General features: G+C 42.0%; 1 protein-coding gene across 2 annotated transcripts in view; it reads right to left on the bottom strand.

The window, feature by feature from the left end:
• Positions 1–10,108: 10,108 nt before the first annotated feature.
• The window catches only part of STAC (SH3 and cysteine rich domain), a 127,562-nt gene continuing 118,378 nt past the window's right edge, over positions 10,109–19,292 (bottom strand). Inside the window, exon 9 of one of the 2 annotated variants that reach the window (XM_036267309.1) lies at positions 10,109–10,397. In XM_036267309.1, the coding sequence (XP_036123202.1) occupies positions 10,299–10,397 (99 nt within the window). In that variant the 3' untranslated portion in view covers positions 10,109–10,298. The remainder of the gene's footprint in view (positions 10,398–19,292) is intronic. The other variant, XM_036267308.1, reaches the window with a different exon arrangement.

Below are 19,292 nucleotides of genomic sequence, written 5' to 3'. Positions count from 1 at the left end.
ATCCCAGAAGCCTCCTCTTGTTTTTGTTTACCCTAAATCACTCCAAGCATTATTTTTTTCTTTACTGATTTTAGAGAGAGAGAGAGGAAGGGAGAAGTAGAGAGAGAGAGGGAGAGAAACATCAATGAGAGAGAACATTGATTGGCTGCCTCCTGCATGCCCTCCACTGGGGATTTGGCCCACAACCTGGGCATGTGCTCTGGGAATCAAACGGGCAACTTCTTGGTGCTTGGGTTGACGATCAAGCATGGGTTGACGATCAACCATTAGCCTCACCGGCCAGACCCAAGCATTTTATATCCTCTTTATTCCCTGTAATCTTCTCTTGATTAGACATCTCTTTCCTCCATGCTTTGGCAATTACTATGGATCTGTCTTGAAATAAAACATAGTGTATTTCAAAGACAAATTGCATTTGGGGGTGGAAATGCTCATCATCTAACCACCTCCTTATCATTTTGCGCCAGAGCTCATCTTTGATCTGCTTCCTTATCACATAAAACCAGAGGTCACTGAGACCAATATTCACCCTTCCCCTCTAGGAGAAACAGAAATTGGGAGGAGAAAATAAATCATTTATATGCATCTCTTGAGGCTATGACATTGATAAGATACAAGAGAAGCATTATTTCCTTAAGGAGGCTGGATGATTTCTGCAGGAACTGAGTTGTAGTGCAGGGTGGTGGGTCAGTGGAGGAGGAAAGGATTAAAGAGATACAAGAAGAGAGAGGTTTATGGAGACCCCTTCCAGAGGCCTAGGCAATGAGACTTTGCTTCTTGTATAAAAAAACACAAAACAAAAACAAAAAACAAAACAAAACAAAAAAACAAGAAAAGAATAGCTTTGAAATCAAAGACCAAAAATCTGCTTAAGTCTTCATCAGGGCCCAGGATAAATTCCGCCTGAGAATGTGTGCGTGCGTGCAGTCCTCGGATGCAGTTCTACTGGCCAGACTCAGCCGTCTCTCCTCACTTTCTTCATCCCCAAGGCGAGCTCGCTCTATTTCCCAAGGATGGAATAACAGCTTTCCACACTGGTTACACATTACTACTCTGCTACTGGATTTTTTCTTATTCTCTTTGCTTGGCTTTCTCCGAGTTTGGGGAGCTGTTTCTTCGGTTCTAACCTGTGTTTTCAGGCTTCGGTCCTCCTTGGCAATATTCTTCAGACACAACCATGAGGTTCAGTTAGATTTCTCCCATCATTCCTCCACCTTCCCAAGTGGCAGTGTGACACTGTGTTTTTTACTGGTGCTGTAATAAGTGACCACAAACTTTGTGGCTTAAGCAATACATATTTATTATCTTTTTAAAAATTTTTTAAAATTTTTAAATCTTTATTGTTGAATGTATTACAGATGCTCCTCATTTTTCCCCCATTGAACCCCTCCTCCCCACTCCCGCCCCCCTCCTGTCTTTTCCCACACTGTTGTCTGTGTCCATTGGTTATACATATATACATATAAGTTCTTTGGTTTATTTCTTCCCTCCCCCAAACCCCCTTACCTTTGAGGTTTGTCAATCTAGCAACCAATTTGTACTTAATCCCTTCACCTTTTTCACCCATTCCCCCAACCCTCCTCCCATTTGGCAATCAACAAAATGTTCTCTGTATCTATGAGAATGTTTCTTTCCATTTTGTTTGTAGATTCCATTCGATAGATATGTATTCATTGCCATTTTGTTTGTTCATATATTTTATCTTTTTCTTCAAAAAGACTCTTCATCATTTCATATAATAATGGTTTGGTGGTGACAAACTCCTTTAACTTTTTCTTGTCTGGGAAACTCTTTATATGGCCATCGATTCTAAATGACAGCTTTGCAGGATAGAGTAATCTTGGTTGTAGGTTCTGGCTTTTCATCACTCTGAATATTTCTTGCCACTTCCTTCTGGCCTGCAAAGTTTCTTTTTTTTTTTTCTTTTTAGATCAGCATGGACATTTATTTTGATTTGTCATTAAAACATAGAGAAAGCTTCCTATGATTGAAAGGGCTACATTTTTAGAACATTTAAATATCTTCTTCAACACATTTTGTTAAAACATCTAATGTGATGCTTTGCCTTAACTTTATTTTCTTGAGAATTAAAAATGGAATCATATCTTAGAGTATGATAATATAAAGCCTGTAGTTTTCACTTAAACCGGAACATTGATTTTTTTTTTCAAATCTTTATTGTTGGATGTAAACTGCAAAGTTTCTTTTGAGAAATCAGCTGACAGCCTTATGGGAACTCCCTTGTAGGTAACTAACTGCTTTTCTCTTGCTGCTTTTAAGATTCTCTCTTTGCCTTGAACCTTTTGCATTTTGATGATGATGTGTCTTGGTGTGGACCTCTTGGGGTTCATCTTGTTTGGGACTCTCTGTGCTTCCTGGACTTGTATGTCTGTTTCCTTCACCAAGTTAGGGAAGTTTCCTGCCATTATTGTTTCAAATAGGTTTTCGATTTTCTTGTTCTCTCTCTTCTTCTGGCACCCCCAAGATGCGAATGTTGGCACGCTTGAAGTTGTCCTAGAGGCTCCTTACACTCTCCTCATTTTTTTTTTTTTATTCTTTTTTCTTTTTGCTGTTCTGATTGGGTGTTTTTTGCTTCCTTATATTCCAAATCGATGGTTTGCTTCTTAGCTTTACCTACTCTACTATTGAATCTGTGTAAATTATTCTTTATTTCAGTTAGTGCCTCTTTCATTTCTGACTGTGCATCCTTCCTTTCTGACTGGTCCTTTTTTATGCTCTTGAGGCCCTCACTAGTTCACTGAGGTTCTCACTAAGTTCATTGAGCATCCTTATAAGCAGTATTTTGAACTCAGCATCTGTTATGTTGCCTGTCTCCATTTTGCTTAGTTCTTTTCTTGGGGTTTTGTTCTGTTCTTTCATTTGGGACCTGTTTCTTTGTCTCCTCATTTTGGCTGCCTCCCTGTGTTTGTTTCTATGTATTACTTAACAAGAAGTATGGGGCTATCTGAGACTAGATGCTGCTTGTTTGAAAAAATGTAGGAAAACCTGAAGCAGGATCCAAGACAGGCCAATCTATGGTTAAGCAAGTGGCAACAGCTTGGGTGGGCCTGAAAGTTGGGTGGGGCGGGGCCTCAGGGAGTCACCAGGGCGGGGCTACCAGTGTGAGCCAGGTTGCTGGAGTCCCAGATATGGTGACTGTCTGCCGCCCCAGGGAAGGGCTCACCAAAGGAACAAAGGCCTCTGACAGCACGTTTGTCCCAGAGAAAGCCCCCTCTCCAGCCCTCGCTCCAGTGCCAAACAGCTCAGTTCTTCCCTATATGTCTCTGGTGCCTCTGCCTCCCCTCCGAGCTTAGAGGGATCAAGTCCGAGTAAGTCTGTGCGTGGGCCCTTTAAGGAGCTGCCTGGGGCTCCAGCCGCCTCAGCCTCCCTGAGCCTCAGTTCCCGCTGGTTTTTCCAGCCAGAAGTTATGGGAACTTTTCTTCCTGGCACTGAAACCCTGAGTGGGGTGCCTGGTGTGGGACGGGAACCCCTCCGTCTTCAGGGAGAATCTTCCCAGCTGAGGTGTCCTCCTGATTTTTATCCACCGCACGTGGGTGTGGGACCAGCCCCTCCTCCTCCACCTCTCCTTCCAGTCTGGATGTGGCTGCTGCTTTAATTCCATAGTTGTAGGACTTCCATTCAGCTCGATGTCAGGCGGTTTTGAATGATGGTTGTTCTGTAGTTTGGTTGTAACTTTGATGTGGTTGTGGGAAGACGCGATACCGCATTTACCTACACGCTGTCTTGACTGGAAGTCCCACATTTATAATCTTATAGTCATGGAGGTCAGAAGTCCTGAGTGAATCTTGCTGGGCTAGAGCCCAAGTTCTCTTCTAGGGTTCAAGGAGACTCAGGTGGGGTCCAGCTTGCAGGCTCCAGCAGGCAAACTCCTGCAGTTTACAGGACCCACCTTCTCTAAAAGTCAGGTTAGCATCAATCTGTTGTGACTTCAGCTGGTCCTGTGAGAGTCTCATATTCCAAACCCAGGGCTCTTAAAGTATTTTGTTTTTTAGCAACACCTCCCCCAGAGTTCGAAGCAATACAGCTTGCTTAGCCTTGCTACTGGGCTCATGATCCTTTAGTGCCAGGTGCTGCTCCAGTCCCACCCCAAGATTGCCAGGAATCTCTTCTGAGTCCAGCTCTGCTTCCTGCTACCGCCCTCCTGGCCAATCCTTGCCCCCTCACTGCCCCCCCCGCCTTGAGATTGCATGGCCCTCCTCAGAGGGCTGATTTTCTTTAGTACAAATAGCATCTCTTGGGCCCCAAAGCCACAGTGTTACATTTCTAGCACTTGCTCAAGATTTGCTTTGCACTGCTGCATTGTATTAAATTACATAGTTTTATCATCACATGCCCGCAAGAGTTATGGCTTCCATGACACTGATTTCTGAATATTTAAGATTTGAACTTTTTTCTCTATGATTGCAAGGGGAAAAGCAACTTTTGCAGCACCCAGGCTAAGCAGGTTCTTTTTCTGACCACTTTATAGCAGAAAGGTTCTTGTGAAGTTCGTCATAAATTCTAGTGAAACGGAAGTGCTAAAAGTGTCGGGGAAATTACGAAAGAAAGAGCTGAAAAGCTTCCTGATCGTTCTCAGCCTAATATTGCCATTTTGGAAAGTGAGAACATTTTTGATGTGAGAACTTTAAACCTTTTTAGACCCTGCTCCTAATGAGACCAGTGTAGTTGCCGTATATTCTTGTGCTTTGCTGTTCTTTCTCGTGGTGGCACTAATCATACATTTTTGGTATTGTTTGATTAGTCTTTCCCAGTAAGTTCCACAGATCTTTATTGATTTTACTGCAAAAATAATAACCATCGTAATGGCTGAAAGAAAAGCTATGGTTTGAAACCTGTGGCGTGTGACACACCATGTCTGGTTTTAGACTCCTAGGTATGAACATGTTTCATAAATTCACTGTGTGATTTCCTCCCTTACTAGATTGTAAGTAGCACACACTGGAATTGTAATGTGGTCCCAATGCGACAGTGATTGCTGATTTCATTACGTAGTTGCTCTGTCTAAGCTCCCTGACCCAATATTGAAGATTTCCAAGAATATGTTTGAATTCTCTTCACTTAAAAAGTGGTTTCTTTACAATTTTCTCCAGGGAATTGAAGAGCATGTTTATTTAGGAAATGACCTTAGTGATTCATCCTAAATGTGGGAGGGGAAGAAGCTGTGGGTGGGGAAGAGCACTGGCTGGCATTTCCTTCCTCCAAGAGCTGGCACTAAAGAAGCCATTAGAGGTCCTTGCAAGGTGTCTCTCATTTCAATCCCACTGTTGCCTGCTCTTGAATTTCTTGTCTCTGAGAGATCACACCAGCAAAAATAAGTGAGAACATGGATGACCTGAATACTTCAAGCATTTATTTAGTAAATACATATTGAACTTCATACACTGTGGACATGACTTTTCCATCGGCATTTATTGAACATTTATAGACTTACTCATTTAATGGAGCACAAAATAAAATGGTAATGAATTCCTCAAAGTAGAAACCAGTATGAACCTTATTTTCTGACCACAACACACAATGATTTTAATCTCTCTCTCTCTCACACACATACACAAAATAAAATATCTAAAAGAAAAATGAAAACTATAATTACAGAGTATTTAAAAATGAATGAAAATGGGAACACTTTAATATGGTCAAAGCTGAACTCAGAGGAAAATTCATAACCTTGGGTTAATTTTTTACCTTAACAAAGAATGACAGTAAGTGAACTAAGCACATGATCTTCAAAAAGCTGGTTTGAAAGGAGGCAATAGACAAAGAAAAATATTGCCAGGCATAGAAAAAGTTGAGGTCAGGCACATAACCTGAGAACCTGAGTAAATGAGGCCAGTCAAGGAAATCTAAAGATGATCTACCATTTTTCTCTGAAATAGGTATTATACTTTTCCAGGGTGTATTTTCAGGACTTCAGCATATCCTGACTTCCAGAAAACACAGAAGATGTTCAATAGCTTTTTAAACTTGATGATGCGTTGATAAGAAAATATTTGCCTCTTTCATTTATAAAAAGGAACTATAAAATGAATTGCTATTATTTTGCTAAAATTTCAAGGTGCAATTAAAAGTTTCTACAGCCCACAGGAAGACTGAGGACTATTTAAAACTCCTAATAAGAAAGCTGAGAAAAACAAAACAAAACAAAACATGTTCTAATGGCCAGAAACACCAGGTGTTGTACAAAACACACAACAGAATGGCAACTGAGCAGAATCCAAGTGACCGTTACTGGATGTCATTAAACTAGTTTTAATTTTTTTTGTCTGTGTTGTTTGTAAGGGTTTTGTTTTGGGATAAATCTGTGGATTATACTTGCTCACTCAATTTCCTGAAGATGTGATTTTGGGCAATTCTGAATTTTCTTTTATTCCCCGATTTATACCAGCCTATGTCCTGCTGGTCAGTAGTTGCTAAAACTTTCAGAGCAAGATAAAGTTACTACTGTTTCTCCTGCTTTTTTCATCCCTTGGGGACACAGATCCCATGTTCACCTCCTCTCTAGAGATTCAGATTCCACAGTAGATGATCTTTTAGCTTTTATTTTTACTATGATTGTACACTTCGTTCTTTTCAATATTTCACAGGTGTCTTAGTGAAATGCAGGAAGAGAGGGGATATTAGGGAGCATTGGAGCTATTAGTTGGATGCAATGTTATATGAGAATTCTCTACTGCAGCATTTCCCGAACTATATTCCTTGGGATGTCATGAGGTGTTCCATGGTTCTAAGTCTCCTCTTAGAGATTCACCATGAAAGTTACCAAGTTAAAGGCTCTAAAAGTCCTGAGTGGAGAAGTCTGGTTCACTTTATCTAAATCAACGCTTCTGTTTGAGCGCGTAACACTTTCTCACAGTGCATGGGCCCAGCTCTAGGTTGGGTTGACCAGTAATTTCCTCCTGGCTCTCTTCTCCTTGGAGCGGCCAGTGACCTGGACCTGCTTTTGGACTTTCGTGGGTCTTTTTTTGGACTTTTAGCAGGACTTGGCACAAGGCTATTTACATATGTTGTGATCTTTTTATGGATTTTATTTTTCTCTCTTTAATAGCAAAGAGGACTAACTACTAAGCTCCCCCTAGCTGCTTTAAATATGTAACCCAGATGCTGGACTCTTCCTCTTGATGGAAGTGTGTGTGTGTGCTTGGTGTGTAGTTACAGTGGTCTGTGCTATCAACCCTACTGGTAGCCAGCTGGACAAATACAATGGGTTCTCTTTGCAGCCCCACTGCCCACACTAAGGGGGCTCAGTCTGCTGGTGATGGGGGTAAAAGTCTGATCTTGACCTTCTGGATCCCTGAGGAAAGCTCAATCACTTCTTTATTTCAAATCCACCATGATCGAACCCACATCCTATAGCATTGGTGAAGTGTCGGGCATGGCTCCCCGGGTTAGGTATACGTACACCATGGCTCAACTGGAGGCAGGGCCAGGAGGTGAGGGGGTACACGTCTGTTTGCTCACACTGCGAAGAATACTTCCCAGGCCTTTGTTCTTCCTCATATTAGCACTTTCCTCTCCTTCCCTGTTCCCTCACCGGAGTTTGTCTCCTGAGGCCCTCATGTCATCCCCGTCTTGGAAACCTTCAAGACTTTGGTAAGTCATAGCTGTCCTTGTTCTTGCTATTTCTGCAGACAGGCGAGAGAAAAAATGCTGTGGCTTCTAAAATCTCTCTCTCTCTCTCTCTCTGCATCTGTGGCAGTCTGTACTATGAAGAACACCTGTCTTTTTCTCTGATATCTAGATGACCAGATCTCCAAGGCACACTAGATATCTTGCATTTGGAGAGCATTTGATGTTTTCAAAACCTTTTGGGCCTTAGTGTGTATAAAGCATATGTTTTCTCCTTTCTAACATTGGCTCAAATTACCGAGTCCCTGTTCCAGTGATCTATTTCTGTATAAAGCAATAAATCACTCCAAAACTTAGTGACTTACTGGAGAAGTGTGTGATTTCTCCTCTGGGCCCCTCCTGCATGGTGGCTCAGAGTAGACAATCTTACATGGTGTCTCAGGATTCCCAGGGTGAGTGTTCCACAAGATCAAGGCAGAAACTGCAAGGACTTTTGACCTAGCCCTGGAAGTCATGCAATATCACTCCCGCTGTATCCTGTTGGTCACATAAGACCAGCTCTGATTCAGTGTGGAAGTGGGCTGCTCAAAGGCAGCAATGTCTGGAGGCAGGGATCACTGGGGGCCCCGTTGGAGGTTGGCTATCACAGCCTCCTGTTCAACTTCAAAAGACAACCTGATTTTTTCTTGGTTAATCCTCACCCAGGGATATATTTTTTTTCCATTGATTTTTAGAGAGAGTGGAAGGGAGGGAGGGATGGAAAGAGTGAGAGAAAGTGAGTGAGAGAGAGAGAGAGTTTGATGCGAGAGAAACACATCAACTGGTAGCGCCCGGCATGTGTTCCAAGTTGGGAGGGGATCAAACCTGCAACCTTTTGGTGCGTGAAGTCGGCAGATGCTCCAACCATGGAGCCACGTCAGTCAGGGCCAAACTGATTTTTTAAAATGCAAATTAAATTTGCATACAGTGTGACAACACCTTACCCAAGAGCTTCAGTGGATATTCTACCAGAAAGAAGAGATCAGGACACACACGTTTTCTATGCTCCTTCCAGCCACTGTGTTATTTTTATTGAATGGAATATTGAATTAGAGGCAAAGAGAGTTGGTACTTCAGCATTCCACATTACAGAACGGCAGTCATATTACCCACCCTGGCTCTCAAAGAATCCATTTGACTCTATACACTCAGTTTTGCACGTTGTATCATAGAGGGAGGACATTTTGGAGGCTGGCGCTAAACCAAGAGTAAGGCATCCAAACTACTGTGAATCCAGCAACCATCCAATTTCAGCTCCCAACTTCATGCTGAGCAGTAACAAAGAAAAAATACATGGAGACAGATGATGCTTTGGTTTCCCAATGATGCTTGCATGCACAGGATGCATCCACGAAAGTCTTTTGAAAACCAATTGTTCTAATGGTTTTATTGCTCTGCAACAAAATGCATCAAACTGACATTGATTCCAAGGTCATTGTGAAATGAAGTCTAACCTTATTAAAGAGGAATAGGATGCAAGTTTGAATGAGGAGGAAGGCATCACAGTATATTGCATTCTTGTAAACATTAGTACAAGTTCAGAGTAGCAGGGACTCCCCTAGTTGATGCTAAATAGGCCCCAAGTTACTTTGCTTTCAGAGGCTGAAGCATTAAGAATTCTTTTCCATTTTACATCTGCTAGGGTATAATATACTGTCCTAAAGAAGAATGGATTCCAATTTGGCTACTTTTCTCCTAAGATGCTGTTGGAACTCCTCCATGTTTCTGGTCCTTTGCAAGGTGGACACAGCCTCTAAGATGGAGTCTTACAAAATGGCATGATGGAAAATTGTTCCCCTAATACAGAAGGTGTAAAAGGAAAGTGAAGCTCTTCATGGAGGCTTTTCGCCACATTCTCTTCCCCAGCTCCATCTCCTTGGGGAAATAACTTCATTACGGAAAGGGCTATATAATCTTCAATAAATAAGGGCCCTTTGCCCTACCTTACTCCCACTCTGCCCTTTGTCTCTATGCTTCCTGTCCTGCTCTGTCACCTGTCAGTCACTAGAGCAGCAGGGGAGACTGCCAGCTGTCTTTGGGTGGATCAGGTCTTTGCAGTTGGTGCCACATCAGCTGAGCTCTCACATGTAATGCACACCACTAGGACTTACTCAGAGGACAGAAGAGACAGCACAATCACAAAGTGAGGGGTCCTGAGGGAGCCCTGGAATGTTGGGGGCTAGGAAGTAGGACTTCCTCGTGCTCTCTGCAGAGGGACTGCTTGGGGACTCAAATGTGATGAAGCTCAATGGTTGGTATTGAAGACAAAGGCCTGGAACAAGAATCACACTTGGCTACATAGATCTGAACCTCGTACTGGGACCATACCGCAAACTGGAGTACACTCCATTGGGTTACCTTATACCACATGGACAGGGAGGGAGTTGAGTCCTGGGGGACAGCTGTGGTGGCTACCCTGCTATTGCCACCAGGTATGGTCTTCAGCTTTGTGAGCGACTCTCTCAGCCTCATCCCCACCTTGGGCAGCCTGGACATGCTGTGCAATGGACCCTCTGTCTTGTGGCTGACACTCCACAGTCTCAGATCCTTGAGTCTTGTCTCACTGTTTCCTGGGTGGCCGGGTCAGTGTGACAGCTCCTTTGGGTTGACACAGTGTGAGATGAGGCATTTCAGTAGAGCTTGCCTACTGCAAAAGGAGGAGGGGCCAGCAATCAGACATTTTCTAGGACATCTAGGGGGACAAGGCCTCTCTTCTTCCCACTGAGGACTCTGATGAAGCCATCTTGTTCTTCTTCAGAAGTCAGGCAGATCTGAATGCCAAGGAAATAAAAAACCAAGTGTCAACAAAAAAGAAGCTAGAACCTGCACAATGAATCACTGCCAACTGAGGTCAGTGGGACATCGCATGAGAACAGAGAGATCAGTTAGGTTGGAACTTGTGGCTCTGTGAGAAAAAGTTTGATAAAAAATTAGGCAGCCCTGCCCTGGCCGGTTTGGCTCAGCGGTTAGAGCGTCGGCCTGCGGTCCAGAGAGACCCGGGTTCGGCTCCCGCTAAAGGTGCGTGCCTCGGTTTCAGTTTGTCCCCGGCCCTGGTTGGCGGCCACTCGATATGTCCCTTTCGCGTCGATCTTTTTCTCTCTCTTCCTCTCTCCCTCCCACTCTGTCTGAACAAAAATTGGAAAAATGTCTTTGGGTGAGGATTAAAAAAAAAAAAAATTAGGCAGCCCTGACCTGGTACCTCAGTTGGTTAGAGCATTGTCCCAATACGCCAAGGTTGTAGGTTCAATCCTCATTCAGGGCACGTAGAAGAATCAATCAATGAAGGCATAAATAAGTGGAACAGCATCTCTCTCTCTCTCTTTCAAAACAATAAAAAAAAAAAAAAAGGGCAGAACCCTGGGTTTGAAACTAGGTCCAGGCATTGAGTGTTTTCTGAGATTCAGCTTGATGAATGAGGATCAAGGAAAGCTTGAGAACCTGCCATGTTTGGAAGCAGGGCAGAGCTGGGAACAGTTCTTTTCACTTAGAGGTGGAATGGAAAGACCAGCTCAGAAGATTAATTGTGGGTAGAAAAGGGTGGGAGTTGAGGGAGAATCAGAGGGACTCCTTTGGATTGAAGGATCATGAATAGGGTGACCAACTTGTTTTGGTTTGCCTGGGGCTTTCTCAATGTTAGCACTGGACATCCCCCATCCTGGGAAATTCCTTGGTCCCAGACACACTGGTGGTTTATTATCCTAGCAAATATTTAACTCATCAGGTCAAGTCAGAGATACCTCAATTGTCTAAGGACCATTAATTGCCTGCTTTCTGCATTTATTCATTTGTTCATTCAACACATTTTCACTGGCTGCCTACTATATGCTAGATATCATTCCAGAAACTGGGAAACTAGTAAAAACAGACAGATTCCTGCTCTCATATTGCTTATTGAGCAGAACTGGGAAGAAAAGACATTTCTTTGAGTAATTTCATGTGTATCAAGTGCAAGGACCATGCCTATTTTAATCACTGATCATCCAGTGAGCAACACTTAGTAAACTTACTGACAGTATAAGTAACTAATACTTTTTTGAATGAATTAATGAGTAAAGAAAAAGGTGCCAGTGTGAAAATATATGATAATCTGATCTAGCCTAGCAGGTAACTTTGTGGTGCTTTGGAATTACTAGGTAGAACAATGCAGCCAGAAATGGAGGTTGTGAATATTGTGAGATAAAGCCAGAAAGGCACCAGGGCCAAGAATGTGAGGACATACAGCCATGCTAAGCCCTGATAAGTCCCTCAGCTGACCGGAACTGGGACACAAGCCAACCACTAAAATAATCACCAAGAAAGAGAATAGGACCCATTTCGTCAATTCAGTTAGGATTTACCTGAGTCATAGAAGGTACAGATGGACAAGAGAACAAAAATCAGGGCTCTGTGGCATGGGAAAAGGGCAAAAATAAATGTTGGCATCAGTCAGCAGTTGGGTGTTAAATTATGTATGTATGTATGTATGTATGTATTTATTTATTTATATTTTTTTCCTATATTGATTTTAGAGAGAGAGGAAGAAAGAGGGAGAAAGCGAGAGAGAGAGAAACATTGATGTGAGAGAGACACATTGAGTGGCTGCCACCCACACGACCCCAACCAGGGCCAGGGACAAACTGCAACCAAGGCACGTGTCCCTAGCGGGAACTGAACCCGGGACTCTTTGGTCTGCGGGCCAACACTCTAACCACTGAGAAAAACAGGCTAGGGCTGGGTGTTAAATAATTTTAAGTGGAGGAAGAAGAGGATCAGATTTATTTGAAGCAGTTTTTTTCCCCCTCCTCCCTTCTCCCCTCTTCTTTTTTTTGTTACTTCTTGTTATCCTTCCCTCTCTGCTTTTCCCTTCTCTTCCTTCCTTCCTCCCTCTCTCTCCTTCTCTCTTTACAGCCAAAAGACTTCAAAAGGCTGAACCAATTTTCTTCCCACTGCTGACCAATCCTGACCTGTTCACCCAGCTTGCTGACATTAGTGTGGACCTGACTTTGATCCATCATGTGTAGCTATAGTAAGCTGGGTATATCATTACCAAGGTGGGTGCAGCATGTACAGAGCAGAGCCTCCCCCGCCCCATACTCAGCACACCATCTCCAGCCAGCCGAGTGCTCCTAACTATTGAGCCCAGCTACAGCCATCCCTGCAGCATCACTCAGAGACTTTGCCTTCCTAATATAAAACAGATACAACTTATGGTTTTCTATTTTAAGAGATTTACCCCATTTCTTCCCTGATCTCATGCCCCAGAGCCTAGAAATTTTGCTGGGTTGCAAGTTCAGCTTGGTAGTTAAACTTTAACATTTAGCATTCAATCTTTGGTCTCTTAGTCTATATCATCATTGTTGTCATCATCATCGTCATCATCATCACTACTACTACTTTAACACCACTCATCCATGTTTCTGCTCCAGTTTCTGCATTTGTAGCTCTACCATCCTCCTGCTCTCACAACCCCTAGTTCTTAAAGACCATGGGAGTAGATTGGATCTTCCATGCTCTTGCCTCCACTTGATATCTGTTTGCTGACCCACTCCCTGTCCCTCTGTTTCTTCTCCTATGTTGCCTAAAATTCTGTTGTATGATGGTCAAGGGTCCCTGTTGGCTTAGTCCCATTTGGTCAATGATTGTTCCCTGAATGGCCTCCAAACTCATTAACATTGAAATGTGCTGCACATAACTCTTTCCCAATCAATGACTTTCTTTCTACATTTATTAGAATCTGTGGCCCTCCTAGAAAAGGAAATGACAGGAAGTAGGACAAATGAGAGGTGGCACAAGTGTCTTCTGGGAGTTGAAGTCCCAACAAATAAAACACAGTGAGTGGGAATGGAGACAAAGATTATAGGGGTCTCACACAATGCAGAAAGTAGTTTTTAATGTACTTTCAGTAATTTTCAGTAGTTTAGAATGTTGGGGGAAATAAATAATGGTGAATGAAGCAAATCCTAACTCAATCCAGCAGACCAACATTGGATAAATGCCTCTTAGATACCAGAACTTACTGAGTCATACATAATTACCTGCTCCTCCTACTGAGTAGATATGAATGTACCTGAGTGGACCCTGAGCTGAACTCACACTGATCCATTTATCCTTTCATCTGGGGAACCCCAGCTGCACCTATCACTCTTTGTTCTAGGATAACTAAATTGCTTGAGGCAGACACTATTGGTTGATATCGACAATCATTTCTGCTATTTTCCCATACAGCAGAGTCCTGACTTTTGTTCTGTTGTCCATATCTCTGCAACATGATTTAGGTAAATCCTAATTGGTTCAAATCTGCTTCTGTTCTCCTTGCTAGTGATTCTCTTAGTGGTTCCAGTCAGTGAAACAGTATGTGAAGCTGTATTTTCCTGTTAAAAGAATTGGACTAGGAAGTAAAATCTCTCTCCTCAGCTGGAAGGGATTCTTGGAGTGGTTGCAGCCATCTCTAACCATGAGGGGAGGTGGCTAATATTTCAAGGGTGGTAGAGCAGAAGGGTGGAAGAATCTGGAGCCCTGGCCATGGAATCCAAGAACTTCCTTGATTCCAGGTCTCCTATTATATGAGTAAAATAACACTTTGATTTTGACTCAATTTGAGTTTTGTAACTTGTGATGTGTATTAGTTTGTTATTATTGTTGTAACAAATTACCATAAACTTAGTGGCTTTAAACAACACAACTTTCAGATATAGTGAATGGAGTAGGCTGAAGGAAGACTTGGCCTAATATTTTAAGGAGAGAATCTCTTGAGGTTAAGAGTGATGTAATGAGATATAAAAAGAACATGCTGCAGAGGAAAGAGTGATAATTGAGAAGAAAACACTAAAAAAATGATCACTAAATTAAAATCTATGTGAGAAGCAACAAAGGACTGAATTGAAACTTCAGAAAATTAAAGCGAAGCGGGTATTTTGAAATTTTCTTTTAGGAAGAAGTGGTGAGTGATAAAGTAGAAAGCCATAAAGAGATGAACACTCTAAGGGAAGTATGATAAAATGGAGGCGGTTCAATCAAAGAATTACTAAGTTGCTGAAGGGAGAAGCATTAAGATTAAAAGCCAAATGATAAATTGGAAAGCGCTGGCCACATGTGGTAGACCAGTTGTAAAATTCTTATATGATAGAAAACTTTTTCAATAATGTCAAAAAATAGGCAAAGTACTCAAATAGATTATTACATAAAAAAAATATAATGCCTAATACATCTGTGATAAAATTTCAACCTCTCTAAACATCTTGGAAATTCAGATTAACATGAAATATTATCCATCTACCAAATGATATATAAAAATACTAATCTTCAATTCTGGCAAGGATGTGGTGACCTGAACATTCTCATAAACAGTTGATGTGAGTATAAATCACCCCAACCTTTTTAGAGGCAATTTTGTAGTATGTGTCAAGAATTGTAAAAATCTTTTATCTGTTTTTCTATAAATTCTAAGGAAGTAATCAGAGTAATGGAGAAAGGTTTAGGTTTAAAGATATTCATTGCAGCTATCAGTAATAGTTAAACAAATAAAAACTCTGAATATCCAACAATAGGGGAATACTTACATTCTTGTACATCTAGATTAGGGGTTGGCAAACTTTTCCTGTAAAGGACCAAATAGTAAATATTTTAGGCTTTTCAGGACATATTTTCTCTGTTGCAATGACTCAACCCAGCTACTTAGTGTGAAAGCAGCCACAGACTACATATACGTATGCCTATGTTCTAATAAAACTTTATTTAAAAACCGGGCCAAATTTGATCCATGGGTCATAGTTTGCCAACCTCCGATTTATATTATGTGTTTGTTATACAACTGTTAAAAATTGTGTTTTCATAAACATTTAATGACTAAGTTAAAAAAAGTTGAGGACTAAATAAAACATGATATCAAAATATGAATTAGAAGAAAAGTTTTGTTAATAGGTTGATGATTAAATTACCTGTGATCTTTATCATCTTATTTATACTTTTTTTTTGGATCTTTTCCAAAACTTCTCCACAACAAATACAGTTTAATTTATATAAAATTATTTATTTATTTATTTATTTAAAGTGATAGAACACAAAGAATCAATAAAAGCAGTTCTGTAGGGATGACAGAACAATGGAATGAACTAAAAGTATTTTTATGGTGTTTGAAGTTGATTTAATAAGGATATTTTTTAAATTTCAAAAATAAAGAAAAGATACTCATGTCACTGCAAACTCTAGTTGTGTTCACAACAAAAGGGCAACTTAATTCTGTATGGAAACAAGGGCTCTGTGAAAAAATAACATAATGACTGTGAGACAAATTAACCCCAGAGGCAGGAATGTGATTTAATCAGAGATGCATTGCATTTATTTTCAGAATCAAATTTCTTCTATTCCCCTGCTAATGACCATTTGTCTTTTTATATTTTTAGGGTTAAAAAATATCACAGTAGCTATTTTCTGATGCTCAGTAGGTAATTTTAGGTGGTATTGGCCACTGCAGATGGATTTCCCATTTAGGCTTAATTCTGAAAGAGGATGGTGGCAGGGAATGACCTTGCTCAGCTCCCATCATGGCCAGGCCCTGGGCTGGGGCTTTACACAGGTGATAACATTTAACCCTCACATCCAATCAAGAGGGAGATGCTCCTGTACTGACTTTACAGATGGGCAGGTTGATATTCACAGGTGACTCTGCCAAAACCACGTAGGATATGGATCCATTTCGGTGGACACTAGAATCCGTGTTCTTGTTACTACATTATACTCCCCTCCATTAACAAGCATGTTTGGAAATTTTATACCTAAAATAATTTAGTGGAGGCAAATTAAAACACGTTTTTTCCCCTCAATAACAGATTTTTAAAATGTACATTTCCTTTCAAGTGGCTGACATTGAAATTAGTTGCCACATTGACATTAGAGAGTTTCTGTAGCAGTAAAGACAGCTCAGTGACTTTTGTTGATGAATGAGTAATTAGAAATAAAAATGACTTCAGTTCTCACAGAACTACTATAGGAACATGAAGCGATGAAAATGAAGGTTGACTTCCGGTCAAGACGGCGGGTAGGGAAATGCGGTATCGCGTCCTCCCACAACCACATCAAAGTTACAACTAAACTACAGAACAACCATTATTCAAAACCGCCTGAAATCAAGCTGAATGGCAGTCCTACAACTACGGAATTAAATCAGCAGCCACATCCAGACTGGAAGGAGGGCGGAGGGGGCGGGCTGGGCCCACACCCACGTGTGGTGGATAAAAATCAGGAGGACACCTCGGCTGGGAAGGTCCTCCCTGAGGACTGAGGGGTCCCCGTCCCACACCAGGTGCCCGCTCAGGGTTCCAGTGCCAGGAAGAGAATCCTCGTAACTTCTGGCTGGAAAACCCAGTGGGAACTGAGGCTCAGGGAGGCTGAGGTGGCTGGAGCCCCAGGCAGCTCCTTAAAGGGCCCGCGCACTGACTTACCGGACTCTCTCCCTCTAAGCTTGGAGGGGAGGCAGCTCCAGGGGCGCCAGAGGCATACAGGGAAGAACTGAGCTGTTTGGCACTGGAGCGAGGGCTGGAGAGGGGGCTTTCTCTGGGACAAACGTGCTGTCAGAGGCCTTTGTTCCTTTGGTGACCCTTCCCGGGGGCAGCAGACAGTCACCATATCTGGGACTCCAGCAACCTGGCTCACACTGGTAGCCCAGCCCTGGTGACTCCCTGAGGCCCCGCCCCACCCAACTTTCAGGCCCACCCAAGTTGTTGCCACTTGCTTAACCGTAGGATTGGCCTGTCTTGGATCCTGCTTCAGGTTTTTCCTAAATTCTTTCAAATGAGCAGCATCTGGTCTCAGCGAGCCCCATACCTCTCATTAAGTAATACACTGAAACAAACACAGGGAGGCAGCCAAAATGAGGAGACAAAGAAACAGGTCCCAAATGAAAGAACAGAACAAAACCCCAAGAAAAGAACTAAGCGAAATGGAGATAGCAACCTAACAGACACTGAGTTCAAAATACTGCTTATAAGGATGCACAATGAACTTAGTGAGAACCTCAGTGAACTTAGGGAGGGCCTCAAGAACATAAAAAAGAACCAGTCAGAAATCATAGATACACAGTTAGAATTGAAGGAGGCATTAACTGAAATAAAGAATAATTTACACAGCTTCAATAATAGAGTACGTAAATCCAAGGAGGAAATTATTGATTTGGAATATAAGGAAGCAAAAAATGCCCAATCAGAACAGCAAAAAGAAAAAAGAATCCAAAAAAAATGAGGATAGTGTAAGGAGTCTCTGGGACAACTTCAAGCGTGCCAACATTCACATCTTGGGGGTGCCCGAAGGAGAAGAGCGAGAACAAGAAATCGAAAATCTGTTTGAAACAATAATGGCAGAAAACTTTCCTAACTTGGTGAAGGAAACAGACATACAAGTCCAGGAAGCACAGAGAGTCCCCAAAAAGATGAACCCCAAGAGGCCCACACCAAAACACATCATCATCAAAATGCAAAAGGTTCAAGACAGAGAGAATCTTAAAAGCAGCAAGAGAAAGGCAGCTAGTTACCTACAAGGGAGTTCCCATAAGGCTGTCAGCTGATTTCTCAAAAGAAACTTTGCAGGCCAGAAGGGAGTGGCAAGAAATATTCAGAGTGATGAAAAGTAAGAACCTGCAACCAAGATTACTCTGTCATGCAAAGCTGTCATTTAGAATCGATGGACATATAAAAACTTTCCCAGACAAGAAAAAGTTAAAGGAGTTCATCACTACCAAACCGTTATTATATGAAATGATGAAGGGTCTTTTTGAAGAAAAAGATAAAATGTATGAACAAACAAAATGGCAATAAATACTTATCTATCAACAATGGAATCTACAAACAAAATGAACAGGTAGAACAGAAACATTCTCATACAGAGAACATTTTGTTGGTTGCCAGTTGGGAGGGGGGTTGGGGGAATGGGTGAAAAAGGTGAAGGGATTAAGAAGTACAAATTCATTGCTAGACTGACAAAACTCAAAGGGAAAGGGGGTGGGGAGGTGGGAAGAAATAAAACAAAGAACTTATATGCATAACCAATGGACACAGACAATAGTGTGGGAAAAGGTGGGAGGGGGGTGGGAGTGGGGAGGAGGGGGTCAATGGGGGAAAAATGTGGAACATCTGTAATACATTTTACATCCAACAATAAAGATTACAAAAATAAAATAAAATAAAATAAAATAAAAAAAGAAAAAATGAAGGTCATGCCCTGCTGGTTTTGCTCAGCGGTTAGAGCATGGGCCTGTGGTCCAGAGAGACCCAGGTTGGGTTCCCACTGGGGGCACGTGCCTCGGTTACAGTTTGTCCCCGGCCCTGGTTGGTTGTGTGGGTGGCAGCCACTCGACGTGTCCCTTTTACGTCGATGTCTCTCTCCCTCTTCCTCTCTCTCCCTCCCACTCTGTCTGAACACAAAAAATGGAGAAATGTCCTTGATTGAGGATAAAAAAAAAAAAGAAAAGAAAATGAAGGTCATTCTCAACCATTAACTTTGATCAAAACACTTGGGGATCTGTGAAAAAGACAGATTCTCTGCCTTTTACCCTGAAAGGTTCTGCTTCAATGGGTCTAGGGTAGAGTTGAGAATCTGCATTTTCAGAAAGCTCCCAGGTGATTCTGATTCAGGTTGTTCAAAGACTGCATGCTAAGAAATACCAGGCTCGCCCTGCTGGTGTGGCTCAGTGGACT

The sequence above is a fragment of the Molossus molossus genome, unplaced genomic scaffold, assembly GCF_014108415.1.
Source record: "Molossus molossus isolate mMolMol1 unplaced genomic scaffold, mMolMol1.p scaffold_m16_p_18, whole genome shotgun sequence".
NCBI classification, from domain to species: domain Eukaryota; kingdom Metazoa; phylum Chordata; class Mammalia; order Chiroptera; family Molossidae; genus Molossus; species Molossus molossus.
This window is presented reverse-complemented; position numbering and strand designations above follow the sequence as displayed.